Source organism: Pteropus alecto, unplaced genomic scaffold, assembly GCF_000325575.1.
Source record: "Pteropus alecto unplaced genomic scaffold, ASM32557v1 scaffold95, whole genome shotgun sequence".
In the NCBI taxonomy this organism is placed as follows: Eukaryota; Metazoa; Chordata; class Mammalia; order Chiroptera; family Pteropodidae; genus Pteropus; species Pteropus alecto.
Window position 1 is genome coordinate 16,205,195 of NW_006441071.1, and position 23,650 is coordinate 16,228,844.

At 36.3% G+C, this 23,650-nt stretch overlaps 1 protein-coding gene across 1 annotated transcript in view; it reads left to right on the forward strand.

Annotated features, from left to right (window-relative positions):
• The window catches only part of PGM5 (phosphoglucomutase 5), a 160,222-nt gene that overhangs the window by 21,756 nt on the left and 114,816 nt on the right, over positions 1 to 23,650 (forward strand). Inside the window, 4 exon segments of the mRNA XM_006918401.2 lie at positions 885 to 1,031; positions 3,098 to 3,223; positions 7,114 to 7,304; positions 7,914 to 8,068. Of these exon segments, the coding sequence (XP_006918463.1) occupies positions 885 to 1,031; positions 3,098 to 3,223; positions 7,114 to 7,304; positions 7,914 to 8,068 (619 nt within the window).

Here is a 23,650-nt window from a genome sequence, read left to right on the forward strand (position 1 = left end):
GGAGAATTTGGGCCGAGGACACTCAGATTTGGTATTTTTGAGGGAAGAATTTCAAGAAACTAATACTTAAGGTGTAGCTGTATCAAGCATTGACTAAAGTGGCTTGCATTAAGATATAAAAGTGAGGCCTTTTGAGCCACGCTTCTCTTGCTCAGTCCCACTTCCACTTCTGGAAGTGTACTTTCCCTTCTAATAAAACTTTTCTTTTCTACTATATATAAAAAAAAAGATATAAAAGTTAAAAAGACAAGAAAAACTGAAGAGAACAATTGATTTTATGTTCAATTTATTTAAAGTTTATTACAACTTAATTGTCAACCTGAACTTGTGAGCACACGCATCAGATATTTTTAGTTAAACCTCTTTTTAAAAACTTGAGAGTCACTAGAGAGTATGAATTGAGGGGAAATAATTTACCCTGGTAAGCTCACACATCAACGAGGCAACAGGCCTGGGAGTGGAAATCATATTTGCTTTCTCTAGGTTACTTGGGAAGCTGGAATTTAAATCTGGAATCCCTCACTTCTGTCTAAAGCGTATCCTGTTTGTGTCTCATATCCTGAATAAAGCTGATTACATAACTGGGCCTCCCTGGCAGGTGTGAGACTATTTTTAGGGAAGATGTGTCTTTGCTGAGAAGTAGATTCAAACAAACAGACATATAGGTTATTAGCCTCCATAGAACAGGTAAGGCTGGCTGAATTTCCTCCATAGCGGATGTATACAACATAAGAAATGTTGGGTCTAATTGAACTGTGAACTGTTGTCCATTGCTTAGAGAACATGCAAATCTTTCTCCTGCTTGGTAGAGGAGGAGGTAACATTTCTTTGATGGAACTTTTAAATAAATTCAGTTTTGGTGCTGCATTATTTTCAAATTTTAGGTCCTGCGCCAGATGTTGTCTCAGACAAAATCTATCAGATCAGCAAAACAATTGAGGAATATGCCATATGTCCTGATCTTCGAATTGACCTGTCTCGACTAGGAAGACAAGAATTTGACCTGGAGAACAAATTCAAACCATTTAGAGGTAATAGAGAGATTATATTTTTAAAAAGTCAGGATAACTCTGTGGATAGGGATGACTCTGGTTTCTACATGGGAGTACACCCACGAAAGCGATTGCGTTATCAATCTCAGGAGTGACACTTGATAAATAGATGTAATCTGAATGTGGTTCAGAGTGTAATAAAAGCAGCCAAGATATTCAGAACAGGCAACTTTCAAAAACTACTTTGCAGACGCTATCATTTTCGACATAGGGAAAGTTTCACAGCCGACTCTTTTACGGTATTCCAAGAATAGACTGTGAATTGCCAAAATGTCTTTGTGTTTTCTAAGCAATTAAGGTGAAGATGCTGGAATACTTTCATAATTTTATTTAGTTGTCTAAGGGACCTAGATTTTGGTGAGCTCAGTTTCAAGCACATTGCTGCAGCCACTTTGCTGGTTTGATAAGTTTTTAAAAAATGCTACGGATACTAGGAGGTGGGTAGAGAGATTTCCTGGCTCCCAAAAAGAATTTCGCAGATAATTGTTTAGGATAGTTTATGTGCTGTGTTCTTGCCGAATTAAATGTTGAGCAGGGCTTGAGTTAATTGGAAACAAATCAGTCTCATCATTTCACCTTACAGGGTCAAGAGCATGAACCACGTGATATGAACTTATAAATTTCACTGAATTCTCTTTGCTTTCTTCTTTTTTACTTTTATGTTTGTACTTTTATGTGTTATCTGCTATAAATTCCAAATCTATTTAGGTAAGTGGTTCAAGAATTTAAGAACCAGAATGAAATTGCCAGAATTATTATATTATAGAATGAGTAAAACTTTTAATTCAAGACTTTTTATTTTATAGATTAATTTTTTGTTGTACGAAGTTTACCATTTTAACTATTTTAAGTATACAGTTCATACAAATTAATTTTTAATTGATTTATTTTATAGATTAATATCCTCTTCATGTCAAAATATGATGAAAAACCAAGTATGTTCCTTAAAAAGTAATTATATTATATTTGAATGGACACACATATTGTATTGATTAAAATGCAAAGAAAAAATATTTTTAGCTGTATATTTGACCAGATGAAGAGATAATTTCATATTACATATTAAAATCTCATCCATTAAATATTATACCTGGATTTACTGAAAATTATTAAAGGTAGATTGGTAATATCTTTAGTGCAGGCTTAAATATTTTAGGATTCCAAAGTAGCATGTATTTGAAAAATTTGAAAAGCAGTACATATAAGTTTCAGAATTTAACTATGAATTTAAAAAGATAGGCTCATGGACAAGTTTTAGCATCTAAAAGTCAACTAGGATCTTTTCTAGGAAAAGAATCTCCTGAGTATTATTATGTACTGATTGCCAAGTTTGAAAAGTGTAATGTATTCTGGGTTTTATGTATTTGTCAAATAAATGGAAAAGACTTGTTTTGGATTCCTGGTCATTGGGTGGTGCTGGACACTAGAGAATATTTGTATTTAATGAGGATTTCTAAATATCTGGCACTCACCCTGAAATTGTTACTAGATTGGACACACAAGAGATTTCATACAAACTCAGGAATATATCCTTCATCACTATCTCTAAACCTGGATCTGGTTGGCACAATGGCATTAGGAAAATAGGAGTCACTGCTGAGGTCACTCTTTGATTTGTTTCATGCCAGCTGAGTCATTCTTTGGCCAGCCCCTATAGGAGAGGCAACTGGGTGTGCCAATATGCCTCTTAGCATTGAGGTGGGTGCATTTTGGGGGAAGGAGGAGGCAGAAAGAAGGCGGGAATAGGGATAACAGCACAGTTTTATCTTAACTATTTTATTCTTTCAGTTGATTTTTCACTTGCAAGGAAATTTACAACTTGATATTGTTTACACTCATTGATAATCTGAAAAGTTTGTATCACCTTGGTGGTGTCTTCATTTGTGATTTTGTCTATAAATGGACACTGTGCTTCTCAAATAATGTGTGGGGTTATGATGGGCTTGGGATCAGTTTTATTTATTAGGGTAGTCATTATTTTTACATTTCCATGTATCCTTCATGGTTACGCTCATTGATGTTTCCTTTTGCTTTCCTATCCTTAGTGGAGATAGTGGACCCAGTGGATATCTATCTCAATCTCCTTCGGACCATTTTTGACTTTAATGCTATCAAGAGTTTGCTGACTGGACCTGGCCAACTGAAGATCCGAGTTGATGCAATGCATGGAGGTAAGCTTGTGGTCTTCTACGTTGGTGGGCAAGAAATGTTAAGGAGACCTCGACACATGTTGAGTTTCTGGGATTATGAGGAAGATTGGATTCATAGATAGTCACACAACATGTGTATGTTCAGATATTCGGAATGCTCCAGAAAACTTCGGCATTCTAATTTCTCCCTTTTGATGCAAATGGAAACTAGAGCTTGAACAAATAAGTTTGAGTTGTTAGAATGTGGCATGGATAGAGTAAAATGGTAGTCATTAAATTTTTTTTTTTTGATCACAGTACATGCACATAGTTTAAATAGTCAAATAGTTCAAAGTTCATTATTAAAAAAAATCTATCCTTAACTCCCCCACTCCCATGTCCTGCTTTCTAGAGGCAACTTTTTAAAAACTGTTTTAGTTATTTTTTAAAAACTATTAATCTCCCTTTTACTAAAAACCATGAATATACTACTTCTTATCAAGTTTTCGATTTTGGGGCATTACTGACTTCATACTATGGAAAATGAGATTGTAGCTCTTTTTCATCCTCTCCACTCACTAAATCTAAGCACATTTCCCTAAACTAATTATATGACCATTTTGGTAAGATCAATATTCATTGTCTACATTATCATAATATTGCTGAGCCCTGCAAAATACTATAATTATGTTTTCTTTACAGCACAACTTTTTAAAAATTGTCTTGGAATTAGTAATTAACCCCCATCGTCTCCCGGTGTCTAAATCTTTTCTCACTTCATTGTCCTGGAGACCTCTAATCTGCTTCTACTTCATTCTGCCCTGGTTGCTCCGGGAGCTGCTATTATCCTGGACTTTTTCCTTATCATAATTCTAGTAACTCCTTTACCCCTCTCTTAATTTGACTCCTATTTCTGGATCCATTGTCATCCATTTTCTTGACTTACTCCTAAGTTTTGGAGGAACACATTTTCTAGGAACTCTGTGAGAGGAAGCTTATGGTAGGTAAATATTTTTGGTCTTCGCATATCTGAAAATGCCTTTTTTCTATGTTAACTCTTAATTGATATTAGTCTGGATATAAAAATCTAGGTTGGATATCATTTTCCTTTAGAAGTTTGAGGGAATTGCTCCATTGTCTAATGGCCATTTGTATTGAACCTGAGAAATCCGATGCTGTTCTGATTTTTAAATCATTGTATGAAATCTTTCTTTTTTCTTCTCTGGAGGTTTTTAGGGTCTTTGACTTATCTTCAGTGTTTCTACCTTTCATAATGATGAGTCTTAGCATGGGACTATTTTCCTCTATTGTGCTGGTCACTTGAAAGATTATTTTAATCTGCTAATTCGTGCCCTTTAATTCTGGGAAATTTTCTTGAATTACTGCTTGGATGATTTCCTTCACCATTTTCTCTTTCCTTTCTTTCCAAAATGGCTATTGTTTAGATATTGGCCCTTCTGGACTGATGCTTTAATTTTCCTATTCTCCCTCCACAACTCATTTTTCTTCTCTTTGTTTTGTGCTACTTTCTGGGAGATTTCCTCAAATTTATCTCCAGTTCCTTCCATTAAGTTTTTCAGTTCCATTATCATATTTTTATTCTTCCCATTTTTTTTTTGTTTTCCAAATAGTCTTTTTTTTAAAGAATATCACCCTAGTTATGTTTCATGAATTCCATATCTTTTTTAATAAGTCAGGTTTACTGAGGAATGATATATAAGTATATATGTAGTAAAATTCATACCTTGTAGGTATACAGTTTGATGAAGTTTGACAAACACATATATAGTTATGTAATCACTATGACAATCAAAACATAGAATATTTCCCTTACTTCAAAAAGTTTCCTTGTTGCCATTATAGTCAAACCTGTCCTCCTATACTTAGCCCCTGGCAAGTGCTTATCTTCTCTTTGCACCCATAGTTTTACCTTTTCTAGAAAGCCATATAAGTGGAAACATACAATATGTAGCTTTTTGCTCCAGGCTTCTTTCACTCAGCATAATGTTTTAGAGATGCATTCATGGTGTTGTTTTTATCAGTACTTATTCCTTGTTATTACTGAGTAGTATTCCATTGTAAGGATGTACCAGTTCATTTATCTGTTCACCAGTTGATATAATTAAGGTTATTTCTAGGTTTTGGCTACTACAAACAAAATTTCTATAAACATTTGAGAACAAGCCTTTATGGAGATGTATGACTTCATATGTCTTAGATAAACACCTAGGAGTGGGATTGCTGGGTCATATGATAAGTGTATGTTTAACTTTATTAGAAACTGTCAAACTGTTTTCTAAAGTGGCTGTACTATTTGCACTACCAGGACTATAAGAGAGCTCTAGTTTCTCTGTGTCCTCACTAACACTTGGTATTGTCAATCTTCAGTTTTAGCCATTCTACTGTATCTTGTTGATCTCTATTAGATTATTACTGATACATACTTTAAAAGTTTTCTTCTCTCTGTATAGTTTCTATTTCCTCCTGGTTGCTTTTTACTCTTTTTGTTCTGGTCTCATGTTAAATGTATTCCTCAAAACTTTGGTGATCCTTGGCTGTCTGACATATTTAAAAGTGAGGACACTATCTCCATGAACTTTACTCTGAGGTCTTCTGGTTGGGCTGTTTGTTCTTTCTTATGGGGTTGGTCATAATCCTTAGTAAAGGATTTTTCAGGCTCTTAGCATTATCTGGCCTAGAGGGAAGAAAGCTTCTCTTTCCAAATAGTTTGAGGAGTATTTCTGGATTCGAGCCTCGTTGTCTATCTCTGAATCAATCACTCTGGCTGAGGAATGGAGGACACTGATAGAGCAGACCTAGGTCACCTCTCCAGCCTTGGGAGAAGTAGGATTTAGCCATTCCCGGATCACATGAACTAAGATGGGAAGGGGGTTGGTTTTCCAAAGGAAACCCAAAATGCTGCTACTAGATGAAGGAGAAATGACTGATGGGCAGGCAAAATCAAGACATGCTCACTGTTTGAGGTTTGTGTTATATTATTGGAAAATAAATGGAAAGCAATCCTTTCCATATATTTCAGCCAACAGGATTATATGCTGGTCCCCAAACGTGCTGTATATTCTATCTCGGGCTTCGTTCCCTTGCTCATAATATTCTTTCCATTTAGATGGCATCTTCATTCCTCACCCCTGTCAAATTATACTTTTCCTTCAAGTTCCCCAGAAATGCTGCTTCCTTCTTGAAGCCTTACCTGTGGTCATTCATCCTCTTAAGCCATTGGATCTAATTATTTCATAAATATACATTGACTAGCATGAGTCTTACCATTGTAGTCATTCATCTGTAAATTTCATTCATCCCAATGCCAGAGTAAGAGCCCAATAATATAGGAACCATGTGCTTTGGGTCCCTTGAATATGATCCCCTCCTTTCCTAACATAGGAGGAGTTACATGCTAGGAACTCCATAAATGTGTGTTGAGCTGCAGAACACTATTCTTTAGCATTTATTTTGTAAAATGTGCTTAGTTTTATATGCTTCAGTGGTTTACAGTGTTTAATTATACACTTGGCAGAGTTACAATGATTGCAGAGACAAAGAACATTGCTAGAGCCTTTTAGTGCTTTTGCATATATTTAGCTAAAGCTTTTAATACATAAAAAGCAACAGACCATGAATCATTATTATGTAGTTGATTTCTTTCTGGTAACATTCTAGAAAAGTTTTGGAGAAAAATTTTATGTAACTGGATTATTGAATACATCTTCTCTATGTCTAACGCAGTAACTGGCATATAATAGCTACTCAATGAACAGTAGTTAAAGTAAATGCTATCCTGTGTTGTGTCTTGAAAAAGCTTGTAGAATTTATCTTTTTTCTGTGCTAGAAAATGGCCTTTCTTGTTCTAACCAGAACAAAACACCCTTGGGGGGTTCTGCAAAGATTTCACATTGCTGTGTATCTTTTTTTAGTTATGGGACCCTATGTGAGAAAAGTCCTGTGTGATGAGCTGGGGGCCCCGGCCAATTCTGCAATAAACTGTGTTCCCCTGGAAGATTTTGGAGGGCAGCATCCTGACCCAAACTTGACATATGCAACGACCCTTCTGGAAGCTATGAAAGGAGGGGAATATGGATTTGGAGCTGCATTTGATGCTGATGGGGTAAGTAGGAATGTTTTTCACCTGCTGACCCTTTTACTGTATGATGAGTCAAGCATTGGAAACCAGAGAATTAATGAACACATCTGGGGCTGACATATTTGGGGCATATGAACCCTAACTGGCACTGCGTCTGCTCTTCTGTGCGATGGATAAGTATTGCAACTTAATAGCCATTACGGTTCTTTGTTCCTGGTAAACATCATGTTATGAAAATATTATTTCTTTTTTAAAAATATTCATGCAATAAATCTTTATTTATGACTGGTTTTGTTGAAAGCACCATGTTAAGGAACCAGCTGTTTTAGCATAACCCCTGCTCTCCATTATATTTGGGGGACATTGTGAATTAAGAATATGGAGACTACTGAAGCCTGAGGTAGTCATCTACATTTCAACAGCTGGAACACATTCTTAGTTGTATCTAGATGCTGGGGCCTACAATATTCAGGGATTTAAAATGAAGATTTCCAATGCCTCTTTGGCCTCATTCAAGTTCTTTTAGGTTGTTTAAATATAAGATGGCAGTAAAGTGGCTTCTGATGGTTATGGGATCGGGCTGCTAGGAGCAGATCTTCTTGTCTGATTGTTTTCATACATTCTCTCCCACAGGACCGGTATATGATTCTAGGCCAAAATGGCTTCTTTGTGAGCCCTTCTGACTCACTGGCCATCATTGCTGCCAACCTCTCTTGCATTCCATATTTCCGTCAGATGGGGGTCCGAGGGTTTGGGAGGAGTATGCCCACCAGCATGGCCCTGGACAGGTAAGCAAGGCTGTAAATGTGAAAAACTTCATGGTAGGCCCTGATATCAATGTTCCTTTTGCAGGTAACTGTTACTTATTCCCCCTACTCCACTGGGAACTTGTTGGAAGCATGGGAACTTAGAAACATGGATAGTGTACTGGGTTGCAGCATGAAGAATCAGGTTTGTCACTTCTTAGCTGTGGGAACTTAAAGACTTATTTGATCTCTGTGCCTTGATTTTCTTATCTTTAAAATGAGGATGAAAATAGTATCATCCTTACATGAGTTATATTGAGGTAGGAGTGCAGTGATTCATGAAAAACATTTAACATAGTAAATACATCATAAATGTTTAGTAATAGGACTTACCAAATATGTAAATGAACATAGATTTTGAGGTCAGATAATATTATGTTGAAATGCTAGCTCGTATCATTAACACTGCAAAAATAGGGATAATCCTGTATAGGTTTTTTGTGAGAGTGAAATGAGATATGTATGGAAAGTGCCCAAAAGGATATTCACTTAGTAGATCAAACAATGTTAGATGTCTTTCTCCTGGCCCTACCCATTCCTAATATCTTTTACCTTGTCTTATCAAACAGTGAATTTCAGAGTCTAATATTTTCAAGCAACGTGTATTATTAAGGAAGCAGTACTTGTGCATGGTGGAAAGTTAGAAAACACAAAAAATAAGTAAATGTAAACATTGTATCTCTCCCCTTGAGTTACCTATGTTAATAGATAAATGTATATTCCCTAGATAAATGTATATTGGATTGCTTTCTATACATATATAATATACATATGTAATTATAAATCATATGTAATATATATAATATTTATACTATATAATACAATTGCCTTTTTGTAATACCAAAAAGAGATCTGAAAGTAGACTGCTTTGTAACTTTTTTCTTTTCCATCAACAGTCTTTAGCTTTGAATTAATAGACTTTATGTCATCTAAAACAAAGATTATATTTAAATTTCCCCCAAGTGTTCCTAAAGTGTCTTTAATTGATGGTTTGCCCAAAGCATCATCCCATGTAAGACTATACATTGCATCTGGTGGTTATATCCCTTAAGTCTTTAAAATCCATCACAGTCCTTTTCTCTTGTACTCAGTGACAGTGATTTTTGAGGAGACTTGACCAGTTGTCCTGCAGAGTCCCACCCATGAGGTTTTTTCCTCATGGTGTTATTCATTCATTCATGAGGTAAAATTTACATATGGTGAAATGAGTAATCTTAAGGGTACAATTCAATGAATTTTGAAAAATTACATATCTGTATAACAACCACTCAGATTAAGATATAGAACATTTCCATCACCCCAGAAGTCCTCCTGTGCCTCCAGTACCCCATAGGGAACCATTGTTATAATCTCTATTGCCATATTTATGTTTTGTTTGTTCTTAAATTTCACATAAATTGAATCATATACTATATACTAGTTTGTTACTGTTTTTTTCATTTAATATATATTTTTTGATTCATCCAGATTCATTGCATGAATCAGTAGTTAATTCTCTTTTGTTGTTGTGTAGTATACCAAACTATGAATATATCACAATATATTTTTCCAGTCTCCTGTTGATGGACATTTGGGTTGTTTCCAATTATTAGTTAGTGAATCGTGCTGCTATGAGCATTTTTATACAAGTCTTTTTGTGGACACATCTTTATTTCTCCTGAATAAATATCTAGGAGTAGAATGCTATTATAGAGTTGATGTATATTTTATTTTACAAGAAACTGCCAAACTGTTTTCCATTTTACACTCTTATTTGCAATGCATAGGAGTTCTAGTTGTTTCCTATCATCATCATCATTTGGTGTTGTCAGTCTTTTTTATTTTAGCCAAACTAGTGAGTGCAAAATATTATTTCATTTTGGTTTAGATTTGTATCATCCTAATGACTAGTAATGTTGAGCTCATTTTTATATGCTTATTGTCCATTTGTGTAACTTCTTTGTTATCTGCTTGCTTAATTTAAAAAAAATTGGGTTGTCTTTTTATTATTAATTTATAAAAATTATATATTATAGATAATAAGTCTTTCATGAGATTTTTATATTACAAATATTTTCTCCCTGTCTGGTGCTTGCCTTTTCATATTTTTAATGGTGTCTTTTGGAAGTCCAATTTATTATTTTTTTATTGTATGTTTAGTATATATTTATTTGTCCTCTGCAAGAAATCTTGGCTTACCCCAAGGCCAGAAAGATGATTTCCCTATGTTTTATTTTTAGAATCCTAGTTTTAATTTTTACATTTAAGTCTATGATGATTTTTAATTAGTTTATATGTGTGGTGTAAAGCAGGGGTTAAGGTTCACTTTCCTCCCATAACCAGGTGTTCTAACAGTATTTATTGAAAGGAATTTTCTTTCTCCTTTGTGCCTTTTTAAAATATCATCTGACCATATATAGGTGGGTCTATTTGAGAATTCTCTATTCTATTCCATTGATCTATTTGTCTTTCCTTATGGCAATATTACATTGTCTTGATTATTGAAATTTTAAAGTAAATATTGAAATCAGATGACTCCCCCAATTCTTTTTTCTTCTTTGCCAAATTAAAAAAAAAATGTGTGTTCTATATCCTTTGCATTTCTATATACATGTTAAAATCAACTCATCAATTTTTACCAAAGCCTGTTCAGGTTTTGATTGGGATTATGTTGAATCGGTAGAGCAATTTGAGAAATATTGCATTTTAATTATATTGAGATTTCCAGTTCAGGAATGTGGTATATTAATTTATTTAGTTTTCTTTAATTTCCAATATGTACTTTGAAGTTTAATTTCTTATACATATGTTTTATGGTTTAGTGTAGAGGTCTTACCCAATCTTTGTTAAAATTTATTCCTGAGTATTTTTCATATATTTTGGTGCTATTATAAATGGAATAGTTTTATAGATTTAATTTTTCAGTTGTTTCCTGCTAGTAATTAAAAATACAACTAATTTTTGTAAATTGATCTTGTATTCTTCCATCAGAGGGGGGAAGAATCACATACCTTTGGATGCCCCCCACTTTACTTCTTTCCCTCAGGTGATATTGATATCCATGATAATGAACCACCTCAGTTAAAAATTTTTGCCTAACATCACCAAAGAGTGGGGTGTATGGCTCCATGTTTTTTTTCCATTTGCTTTTGCTTATATCTTTACTTTCAAAAAAAAAGATTCAGTAAAATTGTAGAGAACAGGCAAAATGGGACGATCTTTAGAAATTGAGAACCTAGAGTCTTATAGGATCCTGAGTGCTATGTAGGTTATTTAATATTGTGGGAATATATTTAATAATAACACCTTCCACTTGTACAGAATCTTATAATTTAGAAAGAACTTTCATGTATTTGATCTTCACTTGAACTTTGCATTAATAGAGAGGTAATTGGGTAGGCATTACTATCAGCATATTGAAGATGCTAAATCAAGTATCAGAGAGGTTACATTACTTGCGCAAGGTTACACAGCTAATAAGAAAGTGACCCAGGATTTGAAACAAGGTCTTCCAATTTAGTTTGCTTTTCCATCTGCCCATCAAGTAACTACAACTTGATCAGGGTGGTCCCTGAGAAACTAGTCGAGAATATTGCCCAACTCTCCTGTGGTGTAGCCAGCAACTTTCCAAACCCTGCCCAGAAGAGGCTGGTTTCATTCTGACAACAAAAACCATTTGTCCTCTTTTCTTGTGGAAATTTCCCAGTACTTCTTGATTTCACTTTATCCCCCCTTCCCAAATAAATCTCTGTTTCAGTCAGAAACCAGAGGCCTTGCTTAGAGATTTCACAAAGGACCTGTTCTGATATGGAAGTGACCATTTCAAAGGATTATTCATGCTTGCTGGTTGGGATTCAGAATTCTGTGGGGCTCTGACGTGGTGATTTGTTTTGGGTATTTGATCTGGTGTGTAACTCCCAGGTGGATTCTCATGATGGACACTTTATAAGCTTCTTTCTTTCTAGGTAAAATAAATGCAGCTTCAAAATCATATCTTAGTGGTTTCCCATGTCGGTTATTTTTTAAACATTAAAAAAATCATAGGAATGTGCCCATTAATGCCAGACCCTGGAAGAATGACAGCTGAGTAGTTGAGAAACATTAAATAGTGCACTTGCCTAAACTCTTGGGATTCCAGAACGGTGGCGGGGGTGGTGGTGGGGGAGGAGCTGTACCCTTGAGACTGATGAATTATTCAGACAAAATTTTATTGTTCACAGATAATTGTTGTTCCCTGAGGGAAGACTTGTAGTGTCTTTAATTTCTACCCTTACAATGTTTGTAAAACAAGGATTCCATTTACCCAAGAATAATACAGTTTCAGCCTTGAAAATGGCATTCTTTGGCGGCTTTGTCATTCTGAATGTGTCTGATTTCTGGTTGCAGATGAGTCTGTGTTGCTGAAATAATTTTGGTTCAAATTATTTGAGAAGTAAAGCACATTCAAAGTATATTTGTGGCCCAAGGTCTGTCTCAACCCCATGCAGAGGTATTAACTAATCTTTTGTATTATCCTTCAATAATATTTATGAAGTGCCCATCTGTGCTTGAGGCTGTGCTGAATGCTATGTAAAAGAAGGCAAACACACGCAGACTTGAGCACTCCTCATTAGAGATATTTATAGCCTCAAACAAGCTAGCATCCTTGGATGCACTGCAAGGGAGCCAGACCTAAAATGTATGTTTTGACTTCAAAGGAGGCCATATAAGGTCCACCACCCATAAATATGGTGGTAAAGGGAGTTAATGTTCTTCTACCCTTTCTTTGCTTTGTGTACCAACCCTGTTATTCACCATTTTCTCACTCAAGAATTATTTATGAAGGGCCTTCTGTATCCTAGACATGGTCCCTTCCTCTGGTGGAACTTATAGTCTAATGGAGAAGACAGACAATAGCAAGCAAAGAAAAAAATATATAAATACAAATTGCAACAGATGCACATGGGAAGTGAACTTGGTGCTGTAATAATTGGTGGGTATGAAACATCCTGCTTAGATAGGGTAACCAGGAAAGGACTCTCCTAGGAGGTTATGGGTAGCAACGAAAGATCAGAAAGATGCAGCTGGGCCTGGCTATGATTCTGTGATCAGAAATGGCCCATAAGGCATGTGAAAATACTTATTTTTCAGAATGTAGTCTACAGTTATTTGTTGCCAATCTCCAGTCTGAAATATATGCTGTAGCTTTATCTTGAACACATTCAGTTGGTCTTTGGAATCCAGACAGTGTTAATCTTGCAAGTATGCAAGTATCTACTGATCTGTGATGACCTTGGTCCTTACTTCATCCTGTAGATCTACGCTGTTTTATATCTAAGATCAGTCATGATGGACTATAGTGATGGGAGAGAGAGCGACATAAGCTAATATCTAATTTCTTAGTCTCTCCATACATTGCTTTTGCTACAGAATGATGGGAATTATTTTGCCTTATCAGATAAAAATTTCAAGTGTATCCTGTATTAAAACAATTAAAAAATAAAAAGCTCTTTATTATAGATGTTACTGCCCTGATATTTTCCGTAGCTAATCCAGTTAGGGTTAAGGCAGAAAAGAGATGGCACCCTCAAAAGGGGCTTACTAAAGATAATTTAATAATATTAACTTAATAACCTGGTCTACAGAAGCATGGGTAAAGTTAAAACAGCCCCCTCCCTCAAATCAAGAATAGATGGAGAGGCATCCCAGGACTCATAATAGCAGAAAGCTATTAATTCTCCTAGGACGGAAGGGTCAAAGGGAGGGATCAGGGTAACCATAGCCTGGTAAGGTCTGAAGTCACGAAAGGTGAGCTGTCAGAGAGGAACTGAACTTGTCAGGGAGGCATAAATACCTTAGATTCTCTCTTTTCTTTTCCTGCCCTCCAATCTCCTGCTGATGTCTCCTGTTGGCCAAACCCAACTAGAAGCCAGAGGGCAACCTGTGGAGCTCAGCCTTCTAGGGAAGAAAGCAGAGCAGAGAAGGGCATTGAATGAAATGGGATTTCCATTGAGAAAACTGTAAAAAGATTGTTCAGTGATGAGTATGCCTGAGGTCCAAAAAAAGAGGGGAGAGGATGAGACTGGGAGATAAGCAAGTAGAGGTTACCAAAAAGATTGGCCGTTGTGCTGACTCTGCTGGTTATTGTTTGGCCCCTTCTACTGGGGAGTTCAGTTTTCCATTGAGATTTTAACTTTTCACTTCTCATATTGCTAATGAGTTTGAGCATCTCTTCATATGCTTGGGAGATTTTTCAGCTTTCCTTTTCTATTAATTGCTTGTTTCTGTCCTTTGTCCATTTTTCTATTTAGGATTCTCTTTTAAAAAATGGATTTGCAGGAGTTCATTGTATATTTCAGATAGTAAGCTCTTGTCATTTAGGCACTTCTAATTTTCATTTTTTTCCTTTGGATAAAATTTTACTCCTGAGTTTTATATCCACATTACTGTCAAAAGTCAGCTGTTTGTTGTAGATAACTCAAATTTAATATGTGTAACTGGGAACTTTTCTGATTTTCCCTAAAAATTGCCCTTCTTTTGTGTGTTTACTATCTGGGTGAATCGTGTATGCCTAAATCTTGAACCTTAGAATAATCCTAGACTTCTATCTACTTCTCCCTCATTCCCAATGTACCATAGTCATTGGATTATGTTAGAAAAATTCCTTAAATGTTTCCTGTCATTCTTTTTTCTCCATCTCTACTTTTACTTTTTTAGTTCATGTGCTTATAATCTTTTGCTTGAACTATTGTAATAGTCAATGAGCTGGTCTCCCTGCTCTCAGACCTCCTCTTCAGTCCACATTCTAGACCGCCCCAAGGTCAATTGTTCTAAAGCAGAAAGCCACGCATCTTCCTCCCTTGCTAGAAATCTGTTGGTGGCCTCAAATGCCTGCATATATGTCCCCATGTCTGGATTCTAAAATATGCATTAACTGATTATGAACATGTCACTACATTTCTATCCTGCCCTCTGTGCTGCTTACAGTTCCCCAAATTAGATGGCCTTCCATACTGCTGAGTCTTTATACATGCTTCTCTCTTTCCTTAAAACGTGTCCCTTTGCCCCTCCTGTCTCACTTGGTTCTTCTTTATCTTTTAAGACTTGAGTCAAATATTACCTTCTTGTAAGTCCTCCTTTGGTATTGTGTTCTCCCTACCACAAAGCAGCATGTGGAACTTGCTCTTCATAGGTCACTTTATCACAGTTGTTGCAGGCATTAAAACATACTTATCTATTTTCTAATGTCCTGTGAGCTCCCCAAAGGCAAAGGTTTTGCCCAGTTCTTGGCACAGAATAGGTTCTCAGTAAACAGTTGTTAGATGAATGAATAAGATTCCTTCCCTTTTTGAATACCTTTATGTGGGAGAAAAAGTATCTAGAACTCCACAGATCTAATCACATAGTTCTAAAGGTTAACTACTATGGACTATCAACATACTTCTTTTGACTTTTGTACAAGTGTATTTGTCAATGCTATGACTTGGTTGCACAGGAAAGTATACTTGAATGATAAGAAAATGAATGTGTAATTGCACAGTTGTCTTTGGATATAATAAAACTGTGCCTGATTTATGGTTTTCATTTATCTTTAGATAAGTTTTATAGTGAGTCAGATTTTTAGTAATGATATGTGGGTATTGACTACAACTTCATCAAAGTGAGATAAAGGGAAACCAGCACAAAGAAGCTATTTTCTAGTCAATAATTAAACATTTACCATAGCCTGAACTTAAGATCAGGATTTTTTATTTCTTGCCTTGGTGAGTAGGATGAGGAATGGATTTCTTACTAGAACATTTAGAGGGTATGTAGCATTACCTTCCTCTATGGCTTTTGTGTTTACCTACTAGAAAGGATGCTGACAATGATTCAAGCCTATTATTTGATGTTTCTAAGAGTCGATGTCTGATGAACAAGTGATTTCATGCATGCATTTAGTAGAGGGCATTTATGAAGCACCTGGCTAAAGTGAGAGGAATAAATTGTTAACATTTAAGACTAGAAGTTGCAGTAACTTTGGAGATGTTTGACAAGCCATCTTTTGTTCAGTTATTCTGAGCTATCTTGGATTTCTGCTCTCTGAGTTGGTTAGAAAAAAAAATTTTGGATAAGCATTAAGTGACCTGAGTTCCAAAATACATAGTCATCTTAGTCATCCCATGTGAACTGAAAAACCATATTTAGAAGTCAATCCTCTCTTGTCCGCTACATTTGCAAGGACTCTTTGCCACTCTTTGGTTCTGTCTCTAGAAGGGCATAGTCATTATTAAGGTTGTCCTGCATGCTCTTCTCAGCCTTTCCACTGACTCAGCCCTCCTTCACCTTTGTCAAGTCACTTTGATCATGGGTGGAATCAGGTACTGAAAAAAGCCCCTTAACACCACCCTGGGATGTTGGGGATTAAAGACCATTTCAAGGAGAGATTCCAATGATGTCCAGTCTAGGGTGTATAACTGAGTGGCATGCAGTGGCTTCTGGTGGGAACATTGACTTCATAGCCTGCCTTTATTTATAATCTCAATTCTGGTTCTTGGAGGGTCCATTTGATTAAATAACCTTCTTCCATTTTTATTGCGACTTAAAATATTTATACAATTTAAAAATCAACACTGTTTATTGTTGCAAAGAGGCATGAAGTAACTTTTGGGGTTGATAAAAATGTTCTGTATCTTGGTTATGACGGTAGCTATACAACATAGTTTTACAACTATATATAATATATAGTATTGACATACATATACACACATATGTGTATGTATACATATATGTATGTCAAGACTCATGGAATTGTATACTTGAAATTGATAAACTTTATTTTACGTAAATTATGCCTTGATAAAAGTAATAAAAATAATCAAAACCTATTTATTTAAAAACAAAACAAACCCCCTCTCTTGGGCTTTCCTTTATGATTGGCATCAGGAATCAACGCTCTCTCTGAATAACTCTAGTTCCCAGCATGGACGCCTGCATTTACTAGATTTTGTCAAACATTGTGCAGGTCCAGATGAGTTGAGTGGCCTTTGGAATTGCTGTCTACTGCCTTCCTTGCAGTGGTGAGCTAGAACATAAATATACTACCTGCACTTTTGTCTTCTCCAGAAAAGACAATTTATGTTTCGAGTCAGAGGTTCTAAGATTTCAAAGTCATTAGTCAAATTTATTGTGACATAAAAAGATATAAGGAAGATAGGATAGCCCAGCATAACTCTGAAATATATGCTCTGTCAAGCCACCAGAAAAGCTGGTCACTTGACAATGCTTTTAAATGAAGGAGGATAATGATACATCATCCCAGGCCTGAAGATTCTTCTGGAGTAAAAGAGTATATACTTTTCATGTGTGCTTTGTATTTTAAAATGAATTTCATAACAACAACAAAAAATTTTTTTTAATGAATTTGAAAAAAGTTTAAAAATGAATTCCAGTCTCATAAGTTGGAACACTGACTAAATGATCGGTAATATCATCGATTTTACTTTACCCATCAGGCTGAAGGAAGATTAGTATCTAAGAAACATGCACAGGTTGAATCAAGATACTGTCTCAAAGTTTTGCCTGCCCAGCAAAGAGTAAGAGGGTTAATGCATTTTTATTTACAGTGAACTCTGTTACAGTATCTTGTTCGATTTTCACACAAACCCTCAGAAGTATTTGAGTCAGGTGCTATTACTGACATTTTATTTATAGGAAAAATATGATGTTGAGAGGTTAAGTAACTTGCCCACGGTCACATAGCAAGAAAGAAGCAGTGAAAACTCACATCAGATTGTCTGATTCCAAGCCTCATAATTTCTTACTGTTCTTTATTGCTGAGAGCAGGAAAATGTTCTGATTGTACCTGGAGTGAAAGTCATTAGTGTGGGTTAGGGCGTGTCTGTGTGTGTGTGTGTGTGTGTGTGTGTGTGAGAGAGAACCTATTGCCCAAAGGGTAGTGAGAACCTATACTTATATTGCCCAAAGGGTAGAGTATGACATCAGACAAGCATAATTAATTTCAACTCCAAGATGTCATGTAATTTTGAACATCACTACTGTTTAGTAAAGCTCTGGAAAAGCAATTTCCTGGCTTTAACTTAAAATTTCCAGGAAAATGTCGACTGGAGTTCAAAGTGAGGTTTGAATTTTATACCCTTGTCTCAGGATCTGCTTGAAGTAAGATCACCAGCAGTGGCTGCATAAAAAATATTTATGAGGTTTCAGCAGCTTTTCTCTGTTACATTCTATGTAAAGTGGGTTAAGCAGATACTATTCCTTTTAAGAGTTTTTACTAACAGACTACACCGATGACCAGAAACATAAAAGATACTGATGAAGTACATGGGTTCCTTTAGTAAATAATGTGTTAGCAGTTGGGTATAAGAGGTCCATGCTTCGGAAAAAAATGAAAATACATCTTGTCAGCCCCTAGCTATGCCTTACACAAATGAGGGTGGGATGGGACCTGGAGGATCCATTCCTCTCATCTCTGATCAAGTTTCTGCCTGAGGTTTAAATTTGTCATTTGAAATTCCTTAGATTCCCAATTGTATCAGTTGTTTATATCGTAGCAGGGAGGAAAAGAAAACTCTTTGGTGCATTGATGTCTCTATTTAAAAATGCAAAATCTCTATCCCGGACTCAGAGACCGTATCAGTCAGGATCTTTGTGCTGCAAATGAGAGAAAACCAACAGAAGGGATCTACATAATAAAAGGAATGTGTTGGCCCACATAACTGAGGTAGAGGTGACCACAGGTGAACCTTGCTTCAGCAGCTCAAATGATACTACTATTTGATCTGGATAGTCCCACTCTGCTCTGCCTTAGAAGATGTCACTCTATTCCTTAGGCTTCCTGCCTCTGGCTCTCCAGGCTCTCCTATGGGGAGGAGCAAATGTCTACAGGATTTCCAGACCTCTGGCTCTTAAACTGTATTGTCTTTGAGCATGAGAGACAAAGATTTTTTAGAAAGAAGCAACTGAAAATATCTACTTGAGTCTTGACTTTGGTTACCATCTCTGACTCATTGGCTCACTGAGGCCATAAGAAGTGGGGTAGACTGAAGATCTTAAGCCCCTTTCCCCTATTAGGTAGAGCTAGGAGGGGCATTCCTTCTCGGGCCAGATAACTGAGAATGGATGCAGTTGTTCTCCAAAGCAAGATCTTTCTTTTTTCCTTCCAGAAGGTGTAACTATAGTAACCTGGAGCTCAACAGGTGGCAAAAGGATATGAGCTAGGAGAGGGCATTAGGATGTAGTTCTGGAGGGAGAATTTAGGACCTATTTAAGAACTCAAGATGCCCTTCTTATTACCTCCTCACACCCCTGCAAATCCTCTGCTACTTAACAATAACTGACATGTAGATAATAGTGACTGGGTGGTGCCCCTTACTGTGGATCTCTCACATTTCACAGTACAATAAAGCTTTTTAGAAGACTACTCTATGAACCACAAATATCTGTATTTGGTGGTTTTTCAGATTACCTTGTAAATAATGATTGCTAATTTTCTTTAGCCGTGTTTTAATGAGTATATTGAACCTGATTTCAATGAGAGACCCCCATTGCCTTTTTATCTTTTGCATTTTTTATTAGGAACCTTTAAAGTTGTTACAAAAAAAGTTCTTTATTAGCTCTATCAAGTACTTCCCTAGAAAACATATCATACCCAGGAAAGTCCCATCTCTTTAGAAAAGTTGTCTTTCTGAGAAAACATAGGTTTATTTTATTCTTTTAAAACACACCTGTATGTCTGTCTGTATGCTGGCCCAAACCATTAAACCTCCATATAGAGCTCAAGGTTTTTTCCCTATCACTAATTCTGATCATAGGATTTTGACTTTACATTGTTTACACATCCCATTTAAAACATGCAATGTGATTTGTGTACGTAATGTAAACACTTGCCCATTTCATAATCTGTTCAGCAGTTCAGCCAAAAGCCAAAAAAGTAAAACTAGAGAAACACAATCCGTGATATACTGGCATGTGGGATTGAGAAGAGAGGAGAGATTCTAGAAAGTGGCTTTGTTACTAATGTAACACTAGCTACTTCCTTTCTTAACGTTAGCATCTCAGTACCAATTTATTGTTTTGATGGTTGCTTCCTGCTTTGATAATGACTTTAAAAAATTTATAAGCTCCTCTGTAGTCCCTTTATCTGCAAACCCCTTAGCCAATTCTTCTGTTGCACTAAGGAGAGATTTGGAAGGTGGAAGGACAGATAGTCTTTCCCAAATGGGCTTTATTTACATGAATCTTATCAAAGAAGGTGGGTGCCAGGAGCAGGAGAAATTTGAGAGCTGATTCAAAGTCATTTGGATTTGTAGAGGAAACTTCCATCCGAGGACCAGCTTCTATAGTAGGTCAGAGGTTGGCTGTGGCTCTGGGTAGGCATGACATTGAACCAGGATGCGGCTGATTAGAGGGAGACCTCACATCTGATGTGACCATATTAGTACATCTGACTTTACCACTGATTCTCATTGCTTCTCAAAGCCTGGCTCTTCCCATCCAGAAGGGAAATAGTCAGGGCTGGTATAGCGGCTCTTCTCCACAGAGCACCCAGGAACCCACATTCATTTCTCATTGCTCTGTCCCCTTTGGGTATAGCCTTTGCCCTCATGTTTTAAGATAGCAGACAGTCCAACCACAATGTCTGCATTTTAGGCAGCTACTGGAGCAAAGGATAAAGAAGAAGGTGAAAGGAATAGGTACACTATCTATCTTTCAAAGAGGTTCATAGAAGTGGACAGTTGACACTCTTGCTTATATTTTATTGGCCAGAGCCTAATGATAGAGCCACACCTAGCTGCCAGGGAAGCTGGGAAATAGAATCTTCATTCTGAACGACTGTGCACACAACTCAAAATCAGGAGTTTTCCTGTCAAGAAAGAAGGGGAGCCTGGATATAGAGGGATAACTAGCAGTCTTTGCCATATGTTTAGATGATGTCCTAAACATTTGTATAGAATATTGTAATCTATGCAGGTAAAAAAAATATTGTTTTCTTTAATCTTTGACATGCTGAAAATTTTTTTGTTTCTTTAGACTAAAGAATTTAAGATGATGACATAAGCTATGATGATGATATTAATGATAATGAGGAAGAGGAAGATTATTTATATCTAAAAACAATCCTATAAGACATAGCAACTCACAATTTATGAGAAAAGTATCATTTTTCTCATATTATAACTAAGTAAACTGACACTCAGAATGGGAGAAACTCACTGAGGTAGCACCAGTCCTTACCTTTGGAGTTATGATATGGTAATAAAGATTGGGAAGCAAGGTTTCTGGGAAGGAAGTAAAGTGATTTTTAGTTGCAAATAACAGAAAACTGAACTCCAAATGACATAAACAGTAGGGGAAAGGTGTCTCTTACATGTTAAAACATCTTGAAAGAGCTAGCTCCAGGGGTGGAGAGCTATTTTATTGCCTCAGCATCGTCATTAAGGAGCCAAATTCTGTCATCCTTAGGGTGTGGTCTTTGTCCTTGGTGAGTTTTCCTCATGGAAAAGTTCCAGCAATTCTAGCTATTTGCCCTACATATGACATGGTTGTATGAAAGAAAAAGGGCTGCCTTTTATTTATGTGTCTTTTTAAAATCAAGAAAACTTTTTCCAAAGCCATCCAGGGCAGTGTTTGTCCTGTTTATAATTCATCCACCTTTGCTGAGGATAAAAAATAAAGTCATGGGTTCATTCGTGAGGTAATCAGCATGAGTGGCTTTGGATGGGCAATTGTCTTCATTTGCTAATTCATTTAAATTATCTGCCTACTGTTAAAGGACATTATGGAATTGTGGGTGTTTCCCTGAAAATGCCATTCCCTTGACATCACTTGCTTATTATAGTTTGTTCACTTACTCATCAATAAACATTTATTGAATGCCTTCTCTGGGTCAGGTAGTATTATAAGTGAATACAATTTATGCTCACCCTCAAAAAATGATTTCGTGTGAGAGACAGACATCCTGAGCAACACTTACAATACAACGTTAGGAATGCCATAATAGGAGCCATGAGAATGCAGAGAGGAAACCGGTTACATTGGCCTGGATCAGGATCAGTGCTTGTGGCTGTAATGGAACTTTTTTCTCTTAGGTTATGAATGTTTCTCATGAGAAGCCCTTGGATGAGCTCCTTCAGAACAAGGGCTACACTTTATGTTTTATCTTTGTTTTTAATCTGAGTATAATACTTTGACCATACTAGTTGCTCAGTGTGGTAACTAGTCAGGGACGAGTCAGATCAGGAAAAGGAAATATTCTGAAACAAACGATTCATTGTGAGCTAAAATGTGCTACAGTATGGTGGTAAAGAGTATGAACTTTATTACCCAGAGACCTGAGTTCAAGTATGAAGTCTATCATTACTTAGCTATGTAAATGTAGGGAAGTTACCTAACCTCTCTATGCCTGTTTTCCTCATCTGTCAAATGAAAATTAGAGTACTTAACCTCATCAGGTTGCCATGCAACTTAAATGGAATAATATATATAAAGTGATCAGCACAGAATAAACACTCAGTGAATGTCAGCTGTTATTACTTAATAACATAGTCTACCTTATTTTTTCCTCCTTCATCTAAATCTTCAATTTTGCTGAGTTGTTTGTTGAAGAAAATATTTCTAAATCAGAACATTTCTGGCAAGTGGAAATGAACCTTACACATGTTACCTTTCACTGTATCTTAATTGTGAGTCATAGTATTGACAGACATTTAAAATCTGATTCAGATAAATATCACATGCTAATATTTCCTACATTCTGTTTACTCGGTGTTCTCTACTTCCTAAAATAGGAAAGGGTACATTGTTGAAAAGTTACCAATATTTTTTCTACAAGGGGCTAGGTATTCCTAAATTGGTGCGATCACCCTTCGTTGATGGGACCCATTTCCACGGGAATTTCTAGATCTTCTCAGGGCTCATGCTCTGGGTTTCACTCCCCACGTCCAAAGGTGTTTGGTATTTTTAAGCCAAAGTGTCAACTGGTCATAGCAGCCACATGTCAGAGACTGTATTTCCTCTAATTGGCTCAGAGGCCATTTACTTAATAGTTTCTTCCTTTTATATAACTATATGCCACGTTCCATTTATGAGAAGAATGCATTATTCCAAGGCATGTTAAGTTATTTAGGGATAACTGACCTAACAAGCAGAACAGTGAAATTAAAGAGAAATCCAGTTGCGTGGAAGCCCCTGGTTTCGTGTGTGGCTTGAAGAGATTGAGGGCGCTGATGTATTCTTTGGGGAGAGATTCACAGTTTGACAGGAAACATCTGTTTTAATCTACTCCAGTATCAACACAATTGATGTGGTAGGAAACCCGTTGTTACTGTGGGTTCTATTTCTCAAGCCAGGGCTTGTCCTGAGATTGGGGCTGTTTAGACAGGCAGCACAATGTGGTCCCATTTGTCAAAATATGGATATAATGAGCAGCATTATTTGAATATCCTGGGGCTATTTCTTTATTTAAAGGAAACCATTTTTCTGAAGCTATGTGGCTCTCTTCATTTCCCTCTCTTTTCATTTACGTTTTCTCTCTCTCAGCACATTTCCATCTGGATTTCAATCATTTTTTTTTTTCACTTGTAAATATTTTTATTTTATTTATTT